Source organism: Penaeus vannamei, chromosome 7, assembly GCF_042767895.1.
Source record: "Penaeus vannamei isolate JL-2024 chromosome 7, ASM4276789v1, whole genome shotgun sequence".
Taxonomy (NCBI): domain Eukaryota; kingdom Metazoa; phylum Arthropoda; class Malacostraca; order Decapoda; family Penaeidae; genus Penaeus; species Penaeus vannamei.
The window spans coordinates 43,927,429-43,939,928 of record NC_091555.1 but is presented as its reverse complement, the minus strand read 5'-3'; the positions used below and the strand labels follow the sequence as shown (position 1 = coordinate 43,939,928).

The following is a 12,500-nucleotide window of genomic DNA, read 5'->3' as shown; positions in this document are numbered from 1 at the left end:
TGGTACACCCGACTCTTGTAGACAAGTGGAAATCCTGCATGAGTCTGAGAATGAATCTCTTCCTGAAGGCTCATTTAATTTATCTCCCTCCAACATTTGTGTACTCATGACAAGTCATGCCCCTCATCTGCCACTCAGCAAAAAATTCCCTCAAACATATTTTTTGGGGGGATAATGACACATTCTTCGTACTCACTCCTTTGTCAATTTTTTTTTCTCATGACAAAACACCTCCATCACCCAGATCCAACTGATTAATTATACATAGTTTAATCCTTATCAATCTGCTATGGCATGTCAAGGATATTAAGTAGTTAATTCTCAATTAAGGACCTCCTAAAACATATATCGATATAATCGGATAATTCCTATGACAGATACACATATCCACATCATGTGACCCTTCGAAAAGCTGAAAGACGCAAATGCAACACAAAACGCGACATGAAATATCTCATGTGAGGCGGATCACGTATGCGGAGGTAGAAGCCGGATTGCAAATTTCTCCGAATTTCACTACTTCTGGATAATTAAAACCTAGAAAGGCAAGATAAGTAAATGCAATGTATATGTCTTGATTCCCCTAGAAGTAAATTACAGTGACACTTGGCAGAAATAGGTTTAAATAACAGAAATCGAACTTGCCTTTCGGGTTACTTTGGTTTGTTTACTACGTGCCTACCACTGGGTGCCGGTACAAAAAGAATTCTCGAAAGGTCTAAAATTGCATAATCAACGCAGTATTAATAACAGAACATTGAATATTAACTGAGCAGACTAAAAATTACCCAAGTGATAACGAATGAAAACTTTACGATTTTTCTTTAATAATCAATTGTACCCCTGCTATCTCTAGGTTATGAAACGCCCCAATTACGCAAAACATTCCACATCCCTTGAAAATTCAGAAAGACACAATTCACTGTCGATCACTTAACGTATACACTCAGCTGTTATCATCACCTAGCATACTTCAGAACTTAAATGATGATTATGGTACTGATACATATGATACTAATAGTAATAATAATAATGGTAATAATAATAATAACAATAATAATAATAATAATAATAATAATAATAATAATAATAATAATAATAATAATAATAATAATGATAATAATAATATTAACAATAACAATAACAATAACAACAACAATAACGACAGCAATAACAACAATAACAACAACATTAACAAAAATAACAATAATAACAACAACAATGACAACAATAACAACAACAATAATGATAAAACAACAGCAACAATAATGATGATATCAACAAGTGTATAAACGACGATAATAATAAAAGCAAGCAATAATAAATGATAATAATGATGATAATAATAATAACAACATTAATGATGATAATAATAGTAATAATACCAATATCAGTAATAATGATGATGATGTGTATAATGATCACAATAATAATGGTAATATTAACAATAGCAACAATAACAACAGCATCATTAGCAACAACAATAACAACAACCACGACGATGATGACGAAGACAATGATAGTACTGAAAATGATAATAATAACAATAATGATAGTAAGACTGATAATAATTATAATCATATGAAAATGATAGAAAATGTAATAATACTAATAGTCATGAAAAGGATAATGAGAATAACAACAATCCTTAGCATTATTGTTGTTGCTACCATTGTTATCATTACTATTAATGTTATTATTATCATCTTTATTATTATTGTTATTGTTATTATTATTATCATGATCATTATCATCATCATCATAATAATTATCCTGATCATCATCATCATCATCATTATAATCATCATTATTGTTATAATAATAATAATAATAATAATAATAATAATAATAATAATAATAATAATGATAATAGTAATAATAATTGTTATTACTATTATCATCATTATTATTATTATCATTATCATTATTATAATTATCATCATTATTACTATCATTATTATCATTATTTTTATTATTATTATTATTATTATTATTATTATTATTATTATTATCATCATCAGTATTATCGTTATTATCACTACCATTGTGAATATCATTATTGCTATTGTTATTATCATCATCACTATCATATGATAACGATAATCAAAATGATGGAGATGATAATAATAATAGTAGATGATGAAAACAGTAATGTGAAATGAGGATAATAATTGCAACCATTACGATAAAAATGGTAACCATATGATAGTCGTATCAAAATAACAATGGTAATGATAACAACAATACTACTATTACTACTAATGATAGCAATGATAATGATAACAATAAAAATAATGATAATAATAATTATGATAATAATTATAAAAATAGTAATAACAATGACGACAGTAACAACAACAACAAGAACAATGATAATATCAATAATAAATAATGATAATGAAAATGTCCATAATAAGAATCATAATGATACTGATGATATCATTAACCAAAACATCAACAAGAATCACAGTAACATCAGACAACATTGATTATGTCACTCTTAATAACAACAATAGTAATGATAACAATTGTAGAAATATAATGTACCAGTTTTCATAACCACGCCAAAATACACGATGTTGGGAATAAATAGATTCCGCGACATAATTCCTACATAAATGTGTACTAGAGAGTGTACGAAAATTGTTGAAAATTGAAATTGAAAAGCCATCGGTACGAAAATTGTTGCGATCGGTTATACGAAAGTTTTGTGAAAAAAATAATCCACGCATTGTTAAGGTGCCGTCACACTAGCACTTTCTCCGTCAATTTTTGTCAATTTTCCGAAATTTTGTCCATTTTTGAGCGAATTGTCGATTCTCCAGTCAGACGATAATGATCGTTTCCGTCTGAAAACCTTGCCGTCAACTTTCTCAGCCAAATATAGTCAGATCAAGAGCTATATACGAGAATGTTTGTATTTACGTTAAATAAAATCGCCAGAAAATTGACGGAAAAAGTGCTAGTGTGAGACAGAACCAGAGAACCCGCCATTTTTTTTTTTTTTTTGAATGCCTGGTAGAAAGATACCGCCACGACACCCGGAAGTCACGTCGCCAGTACTAGCCGGCAATTCCAGGAACCCACCACATGCGACATCCACGGGGCATAACAGCCGACGATGCACAATTTTCTCGTAAATATTGCAAAATACGTCAGTCAAAATACATATAATATGCGGTCTGAGAAAAGCGAGGAGATCGACGGGTGGCGAGCACAGGAGGCCGGCAACGGGACCAACGAGTACGATTCTCTACGACTTCTCGGCGCCGAAATCCTCATAGTAGATGTCCTTATCTACACACGAACCGTAGCAGAACAACTGTAAGCTTCTTTCACAGCGTCTCCGTGACCACAGCACGGCTGGCTGATTGCAGCTTATATATATACATGTATGTGTATATTTACGCATTGTCACTATTATTATTATTATTATCATTATTATTGTTGTATGATTCGTTTTACAATAAATTCGGCAAAAGATTTGGAGTTTACATTTGCCATGTATTCTTTATTTATTTTACGTCTTTATTATGCCATATCTAAGCTGCAACATGAGAATTACAAAACTAAATTCACGTAGAATATGTGATATAGGCCTATAAACAATCGCTGATAATCATCGCCTGTAAAATCTGTCCAATATGCAAATCGTTCAACGTGCCGATATCTAAATGGATCTGCTCATTAACTACCGCTTTCTATTATCTCTCTCCCACCCTACCATGCTCTAATTCGCCCCGCCCCCACCCCTACTCTCAGCTCTCTCCTAGTGACGTCATAGGCTTTATCAAACAAAGCTGCGCAGACCTCCGAAGTGTTAAGTAAGGATAAGTCCGAAATGCGAAGCTGAGCCTCGCCCGGGCTATGGGGGAGCCAGGCCTGTGCCGACAAATGCCGACTCGATCAACGTGTGTCAGCGAGTGCTGACGCGACAAAGCTTCGTCCTTACCCGCCGTGGTGCCCAGCCACAGTAGTAACCTCCGAGCGACAATGGCAACTTCTCGCGCCTGGGCGGGGCGCGAACCGCCGATCCCTCGGAAGAGAAGCCGACACGTTACCACTGTAATAACGAGTGGAGTCGCTCGCGCCAGAACCAACTCCCTGAGTCTTAGCATCACTGTTATTAAACTTTCATGCTCAACTTCATCCAGATCTGTCAGCCTTCTCTTCTTATGAAGATGAAGACCGACTTGTTCTGGCGGGAAGAGCAAGAAGCTGCATTCTTTGTTTCTCTTTTAGAATAATTCCTCATTCTCCATCAGACGCCTGCGGGAATGATCCCTGCGTGCAACCTATTTCAGAGATTCGTAAAGGATAGTCAGTGGTAGTGTTGTTCATTGCGTTTAATTTTGGTTTTCATTGTGAATGTATCAGCTTGAAAATGTTTGATGGCATTTTGTTAGATATGCCAATCTCAGTTTATGCGGTCAGCATTGCCGGATTACTCCTTCGGCTGACAAGGCCCGCCAAAAGCCCATGCAACCTTTTATTTTCTTTTAGTTTTAAATGTTGACAGTTTGAATACAGCAAATGCGCCCATGGAAATGAGTCGGATACGAGAAGCTAACGGTGCAGGAAACATTATTATCTCGCAGCTGCAGATTACAGCTGTCGAACCGCGTCTCTATTGAGCGTGGCTTAGCTCAGTAGTTCCTCCGTGTCTCCGAGGCATGTAAGACTGAAAGACAGTATCTGAAAAGAAAGCTTACTTTGTTAAAAAAGAAAAGAAATTTGAAGACATCAAAAGGCAGCTGCTTTCTATATTTGAAGGTATCGTATTACAGTAGTAGTTTTAATTTTTTCCCCTTCAAAATCAAATTTGAAATCACGCAATCATCGCTTTGTTTACTTAAGAAATCTCTGCCTATCACCCTATTCTGAAGAGTTATCGATTGCAACTTATCGCTCAGGCACTCGAGGTCAGATGTTCATTCCGCACGTGCCCGTCGTTGGGGAAGCAAGTTGTGCAAGTAAGTCTAGCATCAGCTTGACTGTATGACTGTGTGATTGGTGGATGCGGTCCGATAAAAGTTACTTCGATCTCTTGGGCGAAAATGGCCGTCGCGGGAACATCGGCTGGACGCTTGCTACGTGAGGCTTGCGACCGATAGCGACGGATTCATTTGTTTTTAAAATCATAATGTGATGATACTGATGATAAAGATAGGGAGATGGTGATATTGGTGATAACAGTGATAAGGATAATGAGGTAATAATAATGATAATAGGGGTAATAATAATAACAATAATAATATTAATAACAGTAGTAAGATTGATAATAATAGTAATAATGAAAGTAGTAGTAATGAAAATAACAGTAAAATAGTAGTAGTAATTGTAGTAGTAATAAAAATAACAGCAAAATAGTAATGGTAATAAATAAAATAACAATAACAATAAATATAATAATTAACAATAGCAAGAAAGGTAATATCAATTGTAGCAGTTGTCATAATGATAATAGTAACACGAATAATAATGGTAATAATAATAATAATAATAATAATAATAATAGCTGTAACAACAACATTAGCAATAACAATAATGATAACCAAACCAATAACAATAACGATAATGATTAATAATAATAACAATGGTATAATTTTATCATTATCTCTAGTATTGTTATCATTATTTTTATTTCATAGTATCATCATCGTTATCATTTCATATCACTTTAATTGATATTAATGATGATAATGGTGGCGACAAAAGATGAAGATAAAGATGATGATATTAATAATGGTAATAACATTACAATCAGTAATTGTGGTGGTAATCATTACCAACTTGCTCTTTTACTATTTTCATCATCATTATTATCATTACTATTATCTGTATAATCATTATCATTATTACTATTTTAAAAAATAATTATCCTGATCATTTGCTGGTATACGTCTTCAGAGGTATTTTCAAACCTATTGGCCGAAAATACGATCATTAAATATTTTGTTAATATATAATTTCATCTATAGCATATACACTTTGGAAACGCGTTGTTTCATTATCTAAGCTGCAACATGAGAATTTCAAAACTAAATTCACGTAGAATATGTGATATAGGCCTATAAACAATTCCATGATATCATGTGAAGTAACAACTGAAAATTTTAAAAAGGGAGAATTAGCTCGCAAACCATCTCTCTAAGATGAGTAAATAAGGAATTCTGAAAATAATTCCCCAAAATTGATTCATTTCGATTTTCCGAAATAAAGTTATATTTTCCCGCGAAAATCCGGAACCCGGATGTGTGACGTCAACTCCAGAACACGATCACGGCATTCTCTGCATTCAATACACTGTACATGGCGGACTCACGACAAGACTACAGCGGCAGTGGAATCAGTGAAGTTTCATCGGATTATTCTGACGAGGACATTGGTACAACTTCTTCAGAGGGTGTTCATGTCTTCGAAGAGTTGGAAGAAGAAGAGGAATATCAAGGATTGATGGTTGTTGGACCGTACATGCACGAGCCCGACGCTGCGGATGTCGTGGAAGTTGTGCCAAACCAGCCAGACATGGAGTGGCGTCGAGACCCGATGAGATTGAATGAATGGTAATTTTCTAAATTATTTTTTTATTGTCCTACGTGTGATCCCGCTTCTGTATTTTACAAAACTTCTGCAGGCTGAGCTATCTCTTGTCTGCACCCGTGGCGTAGGCCTACATCCATTCGCGAGTGGAGGGGCATCGGTATTTATTTGTGTTGTGCTTTTTGGGGTGTACCTACCCTACCTCTGAGTAGTAATACATGCACACTTGCAATGCACTTGGTACACTGTGTCGTACCCACACAATGAATGTTTGCTATGCCGCCAAGGGCTCTTTTAGAGTTTGTTTTGCGCTGTTGTGATCATGACAAATATAAATTGGAGATGGCCTACCGTTTTGCAAATCCCATGTCGAAAGCCATTCTGTTCGCAAATCAATCGGGATCGAAGTGTTTCAGGCAAAGTACGCTGGTTGGCACAGGCTGAAAGTTGCTCCGCTTGGCTTGCACAAAACGTGTCCACTTCCTTGCTCTGTCGCGGTCTTTTTGTCATTCAAATAGCTGGTGACATGAATGGGAACAATGAATTACTACACAACGCCGCGGCAACCTTTGTTACAAACTTTGATAACTTGAAACTGGGACAATTCCATGATATCCCTGAGTCGCGGGTGCGCTGTGTGTATCACGCTTTTCAACAAGATTCTCGCTGGTCCTGGGAGTGACGTCACACCCGGGGTTGCCGAAGACCGCCGAGTTTTACATCTTCGTTTCTAAGGCGTCGCTATGGGATTTTGGGGGGATACCAGAGGGTCTCTTCGATTTTTTTTTTTTTGCATGAATAGGCTAAGCATACATTATTGAACAATATTCAAAGAAAAAAAACAATGCACGATAATTACTTCACACTTATGTATCATAACGTGTTCTATACGCCCTAGGAAAATTAGTCCCATATTAAAGTTCAAGTCAACTCTCTAGTGTGCATTCGTAATGGCGGGGTTCAAGATCAGTGGTAAAAGGCGTGTATTACAGCCTCACCTGCTCGCTACGACTCTGAAGCCCTTTGTACTAGTGAGTATTTAATAATTCTCTTGTATTTTTATTATTTCCTTTCATTGTTCCTTCAAATTGAAAAATAGCTGATCACAATAACCCTTAGCCTTTTTCCATTCCTCTTTGCACATTAGGATCTTTCAATGTCATTATTTTCACTTCCATTTTATCGTTTGTATTTCTGTTTTAAAGATATGTTTTAACCATTTTAGTCCTAACAGGATCTCTGGATCCTGCCTTACAATCCTCGCCATTGTAACACGGTTTATTGCTGTCAGCCAGAGATCGCCTGTCGGGAGACTTAGCTCTCATCGATAATTGTGACTCATCGGTCATCTGGCACCTGGTGTGTTTAAATGTCGCGAAATTGGCCGATGAATGAAAACTTTTTCTTGACATTGGACTTGCAGGATTTCACCTGTCTTTCCGACCACTTCTGGATGGTTTAGAGGGTGAGTATCCATTCTATATCTACATAAGTTTTAGAACAAATATATATTGTTTATCATGAAATCATCCTTTTGTGATAAAACTTCATACAGACTTCATATATGGGGAAAATATTTACATGATATACCGTGTACTTTTGCTTCTTAGAATGAAGCCTAGAATTCTGATCTTGCATTATATTGTGATTCACAGTAAAATGTGAATTGATTTTTTAAATTCTATTTTCTAGATTCTAAGCAAACCAGTGGCAGCATTATAACATATTGCAGCTGCATGGACCTTGTAGATCATGAATATTCCTCGGGTAAGTTGCAGAAGATATTATAATACCGTCAATATATCATAAAATAGATATGGTCCATAGAAAGTAGGTGATGGGCAACTGAACTGTTTTGCATTTTTTGTAAATACTATCCTTGTTGAAGCGGTGAAGCCAAGTCATAATTTTTTTTGCTAACTTTTACAGGTATGGCAGCACAATCGAGGACTGGACAACGAATCAATGGCAGTATTACTGGAAAATCTCCCGTCGGATTATGGAGACAGACACTGAAGATGACGAAGATGATGAAGCTCCAGGTCCTAATGACCATATCAACAATGATCCACTGTGTTGAATATTTTTGGCTTCTTTGCCATGGCTATTATTAATGGCTATGTCATAAACAAGGAAACCATTGCAGAAAGTGCATCAGAGAGAAGGGAAAGTGCAAGATGTGCTCCATAAAGGGTGTTGAGTCCAGGCCATACTCAATCTGCAGCCGCTGTGGCATTCATCTATGCTGCAATGCCTCCAAGAATTGTTTCGGGGAGATTCACTCATAAGAAGATATCATGTATATAGTATTTTTTAAAATAAAATCTGGCAATGGAATTGAGTGCTACAGTGTTAGCCATATGATTTTCAAGGACAGGAAAGGTTGTCAATCTTGAATACACACACACACACACACACACACACACACACACACACACACACACACACACACACACACACACACACACACACACACACACACACACATATGCATAGGGAACAACGAGAGAAAGAGAGTGTGTGAGAGAAAGAGAACATTGAAATAGAGATATAGAAAGAGGGTAAGCTCTGTGTGTGAGAGAGAGAGAGGGGCTGGAGAGAGAGAGAGAGAGAGAGAGAGAAACAGACAGACAGAAACGGAGAGAGAGAGAGAGACAGAAAGACAGAAAGAGAGCAAGTACTGTGACAAAGATCGAGGGGAAAGCAATCAAAAGAGAAAAAGAATGGATGGAGGGTGAACAGAAGTTATTTTCTTTTCCACATAAATATAATCAATATTTTTTTCTAAAAATGTATTGAATGTAGTATCTCTTTTTGTTTGTTTTAGTGCAATATTACTTTGAAGTTAATTGCTGATATTTGCACTGATTTCTTATGTATAATGCAATATTACATGTCATTATATATATATATATATATATATATATATATATATATATATATATATATATGAAATTTACTTTCCTATTAAGAGAAATTAAGAGTAAAATTTGAGGCCGTTGAAAGAAAGCTAAAATGATTAGGATACAAAAAATAGAAGATAAAAAAAAATAAATAAATGAAATAAAATAAAATAAAATAAAAATAAAAACATGGACGCAAACAGTGCAGATGGCTTCCCCAGATGCCCACAGATGGCGCTGAGCGAGGCACTAGGCTGTCAATTAACATTTAAGCGCAAATATTAAATCTGCACATGCGTAGAATGAGCTAGTTATCCCCACTAATCATGCATTAATACATAATAACGCCATTAACTCCATAGAAACATGGAGTTGTCATTAACTTAATTCTTAGCAACAATGAACCAAGTTTTGGCATTTTCATGTCAAACATGTATATGACAATTTAACAATATGTATTTTAATAAGTAGGGTATTCAAACTGCAGATATAACCCTCAACAGTGAAAAGAAAATCCCACAGAAAATGTCAAAGTGTACAGACACAGAGAAAGCAATGTCATTTCCAAGGGTTGGAAAATACCCCCATCTTTTGCAAAACGTTAATGTAATGGGACCACCGAGTACGATTCTCGGCGACCAAGGACTAGGACCTTGTTCGACGACATTCCCGGCATCGAAATCCTCGTGGATGATGTCCTCGTCTACACACAGAACGTAGCAGAACAACTGCGAGCTTCCCCTACAGTGTCTCCGTGAACACATCTGTGGAACCCAATACGTGTGGAGTCGCTCTCGCCAGAACCATCTTCCAGAGTCTGAGCATCACTTCAGCTTCCATGCCCAGCTGCATCCAGACCTGTCAGCTTCCTCTTATGAGGATATACTCCACTTGCTCCGGAGGGAAGAGCAAGATGCTGCATTTATTACTTCCCTTTCAGGATATTACTTAAATATTGAGGAGGGATGCGTCAGGAAAGGTGTGGGAACAATATCTTACTACTGCCTGTGTGGGTCCCTCTGCATCCTCGAGGCCGACCAAATGCCTCTGTTGCAGCCCAGACACACGGGGACCAACGCAGAGCTGATGCGGTGCTAATGTAAACGGTCAAAGTGCTGCTAATCCAGCCTCCACAGGAAGAAAGAAACGGAGGTTTAGTACATTTACGAAGGACTGTTATAATCAGAGGTTGCAGTATCAGGAGAAACAACACAGGGCAGTTATGAAATATGGAGAACGTTGCTTGCTTATCCAGGTATTAGAAATTCAACAATTTCCACCCTCGGATTTCTTTCCTGTTGTAAAATCATTTCAACCAATCACAGTCATCGCTAGAGACCGACCTCATTTACACTCATACTATAGTGTACCAGTTGGAAATGTGGGGAACTGTGCCTGTCTTGAGGAACATCCTCGGGCATGGTGTATTTTGCTGTATAGTCATGGTGTGAAGAACCAAGGCAACAATCATTGCTTTTGTGCAATTCAGTTCTGTTTGCATCCATTTCCCGGCAACTTGAATCTTCGCTTAAGTGCACCAAAGCCCCTCTTAACAGTTTCGGGTTTTGACGTGAGCCGCGGTATACCTCCTCCCTTGTACAATTCATGAGTTGAGAAATGGAGTTTGAATATACCAGCGACATGAATAACCAGAATCTTCTATTAAGTTACCCTTATATAAGCCATCTTAAAGTTTTAAAGAGACGACTGTGGTCAAAGATAATGCTGTCGTTAGCGCTACCAATCAATCTTGAAGCAATGTTGAAGATCTGTAACTGTGCACCACAGACTGCCTGGACATTCAGCGAGAAATAACCTGTTCTGTTTCAAAATATTTCAGAAGGACCTTAATATGTACATATATGGAGCCATGATTGTAAATATATATATATTTTTTTCTGCATTTCCAGGCCTTGGAATCAGTTTAAAGGAAATGAATTTGCTGTTTGCCGCTCTACTGTGTTGGTACTGCCTTGGATGCTGCAGAGGCGATCATGGTACTATAATACTTTTTATATAATCAGTATTAATGTATGCATTATGCAAATACTGGACTCCTCCCCCCCCCCTCTCTCTCTCTCTCTCACACACACACAACTTGAGTGTACGCTTGTGGCAGCCACATCTATCAAGACGAGGATCTGCCCCAGTGGCACGGGGTGGATATACATTTGTTTGGTTGCTCTCCATGTGTATTTTTATGTTTATTTATAATTCTATTAGTACCCAAAGTTTAAAATGAATGAAGACGCTTATCGTATTTGTTTGGTTGCTCTCCATGTGTATTTTAATGCTTATTTATAATTCTATTAGTACCCAAAGTTTAAAATGAATGAAGACGCTTATCGTATTTCTATTTCGCCTGCAGGATGTATCCTGTCCGAAACAAGCACCAGGAAAGCTACCATAACAGAGGGATTCCCGGGCACCATCTACTTGCTGCCCGAAGGACGCTTCGACAGAGTATTCCTGAGGTTATTTATGGAGAGAAGCGACGTTGGGCTGAATGTGAAGACGATAACTATGAAACGGGAAGATCTCCCGCAGAGTAAAAAGATGCAAGAAATCATTGTTTCAATTGATTCCGTAAGTTCCAGTTTCCAGGGCTGCTCGCGTAACCTGTATCTATGGGATATTTTGCATACTGAATGCATGTGCGTTTCATTATGATAAAAAAAAATAGCTGCCGAAGGAACAAAAATGTATAGATGAGTTGCATTTCAAGAAATTCTGGTTATTAAACTCATTGTCGCTGTTATATCTAACAGTCAAAATGTTACAAGTTGAAAAGAAAAAAGAAAAACCAATGTGCAATACAGGACTGAGGCAGGTGTCCCTTGATGGCTGTCGCTTTACTATTTTTTCTCCAAAATTAAATAAACATCATGGAATGTGAGAGCTAGCAGGTTGTCTCCGGCCTCTCACCGCACCTCCCCCCCCAGGAAGGCCACCCGACCATGTCCCTTCCCGACATCACCGAGAGGACCTTCGCCTGCTGCCCCAACTACGAGATCGAGAAGCTGGAAGTGGAGTCGGAGGGCGGCGGCGTCTGGC

At 37.2% G+C, this 12,500-nt stretch overlaps 2 protein-coding genes across 8 annotated transcripts in view; one reads left to right on the top strand and one right to left on the bottom strand.

The window, feature by feature from the left end:
* The window catches only part of LOC113828569 (protein ABHD18), a gene marked incomplete in the record, with an annotated part of 12,530 nt that extends 11,746 nt beyond the window's left edge, over positions 1-784 (bottom strand). The window contains 1 exon segment of the mRNA XM_070123802.1: positions 646-784.
* Positions 785-3,971: 3,187 nt separating this feature from the next.
* Positions 3,972-12,500, top strand: part of LOC113828568 (uncharacterized) — a 12,235-nt gene continuing 3,706 nt past the window's right edge. Inside the window, exons 1-5 of one of the 7 annotated variants that reach the window (XM_070123798.1) lie at positions 3,972-4,065; positions 7,442-7,574; positions 11,357-11,443; positions 11,815-12,032; positions 12,389-12,500. The exon at positions 12,389-12,500 is cut by the window's right edge and continues 78 nt beyond it. In XM_070123798.1, coding sequence (XP_069979899.1) covers positions 11,380-11,443; positions 11,815-12,032; positions 12,389-12,500 — 394 coding nt within the window. In that variant the 5' untranslated portion in view covers positions 3,972-4,065; positions 7,442-7,574; positions 11,357-11,379. Of the gene's footprint in view, positions 7,575-11,356; positions 11,444-11,814; positions 12,033-12,388 lie in introns of all 7 variants that reach the window. The other 6 variants (XM_070123799.1, XM_070123797.1, XM_027381572.2 and 3 more) reach the window with 6 other exon arrangements.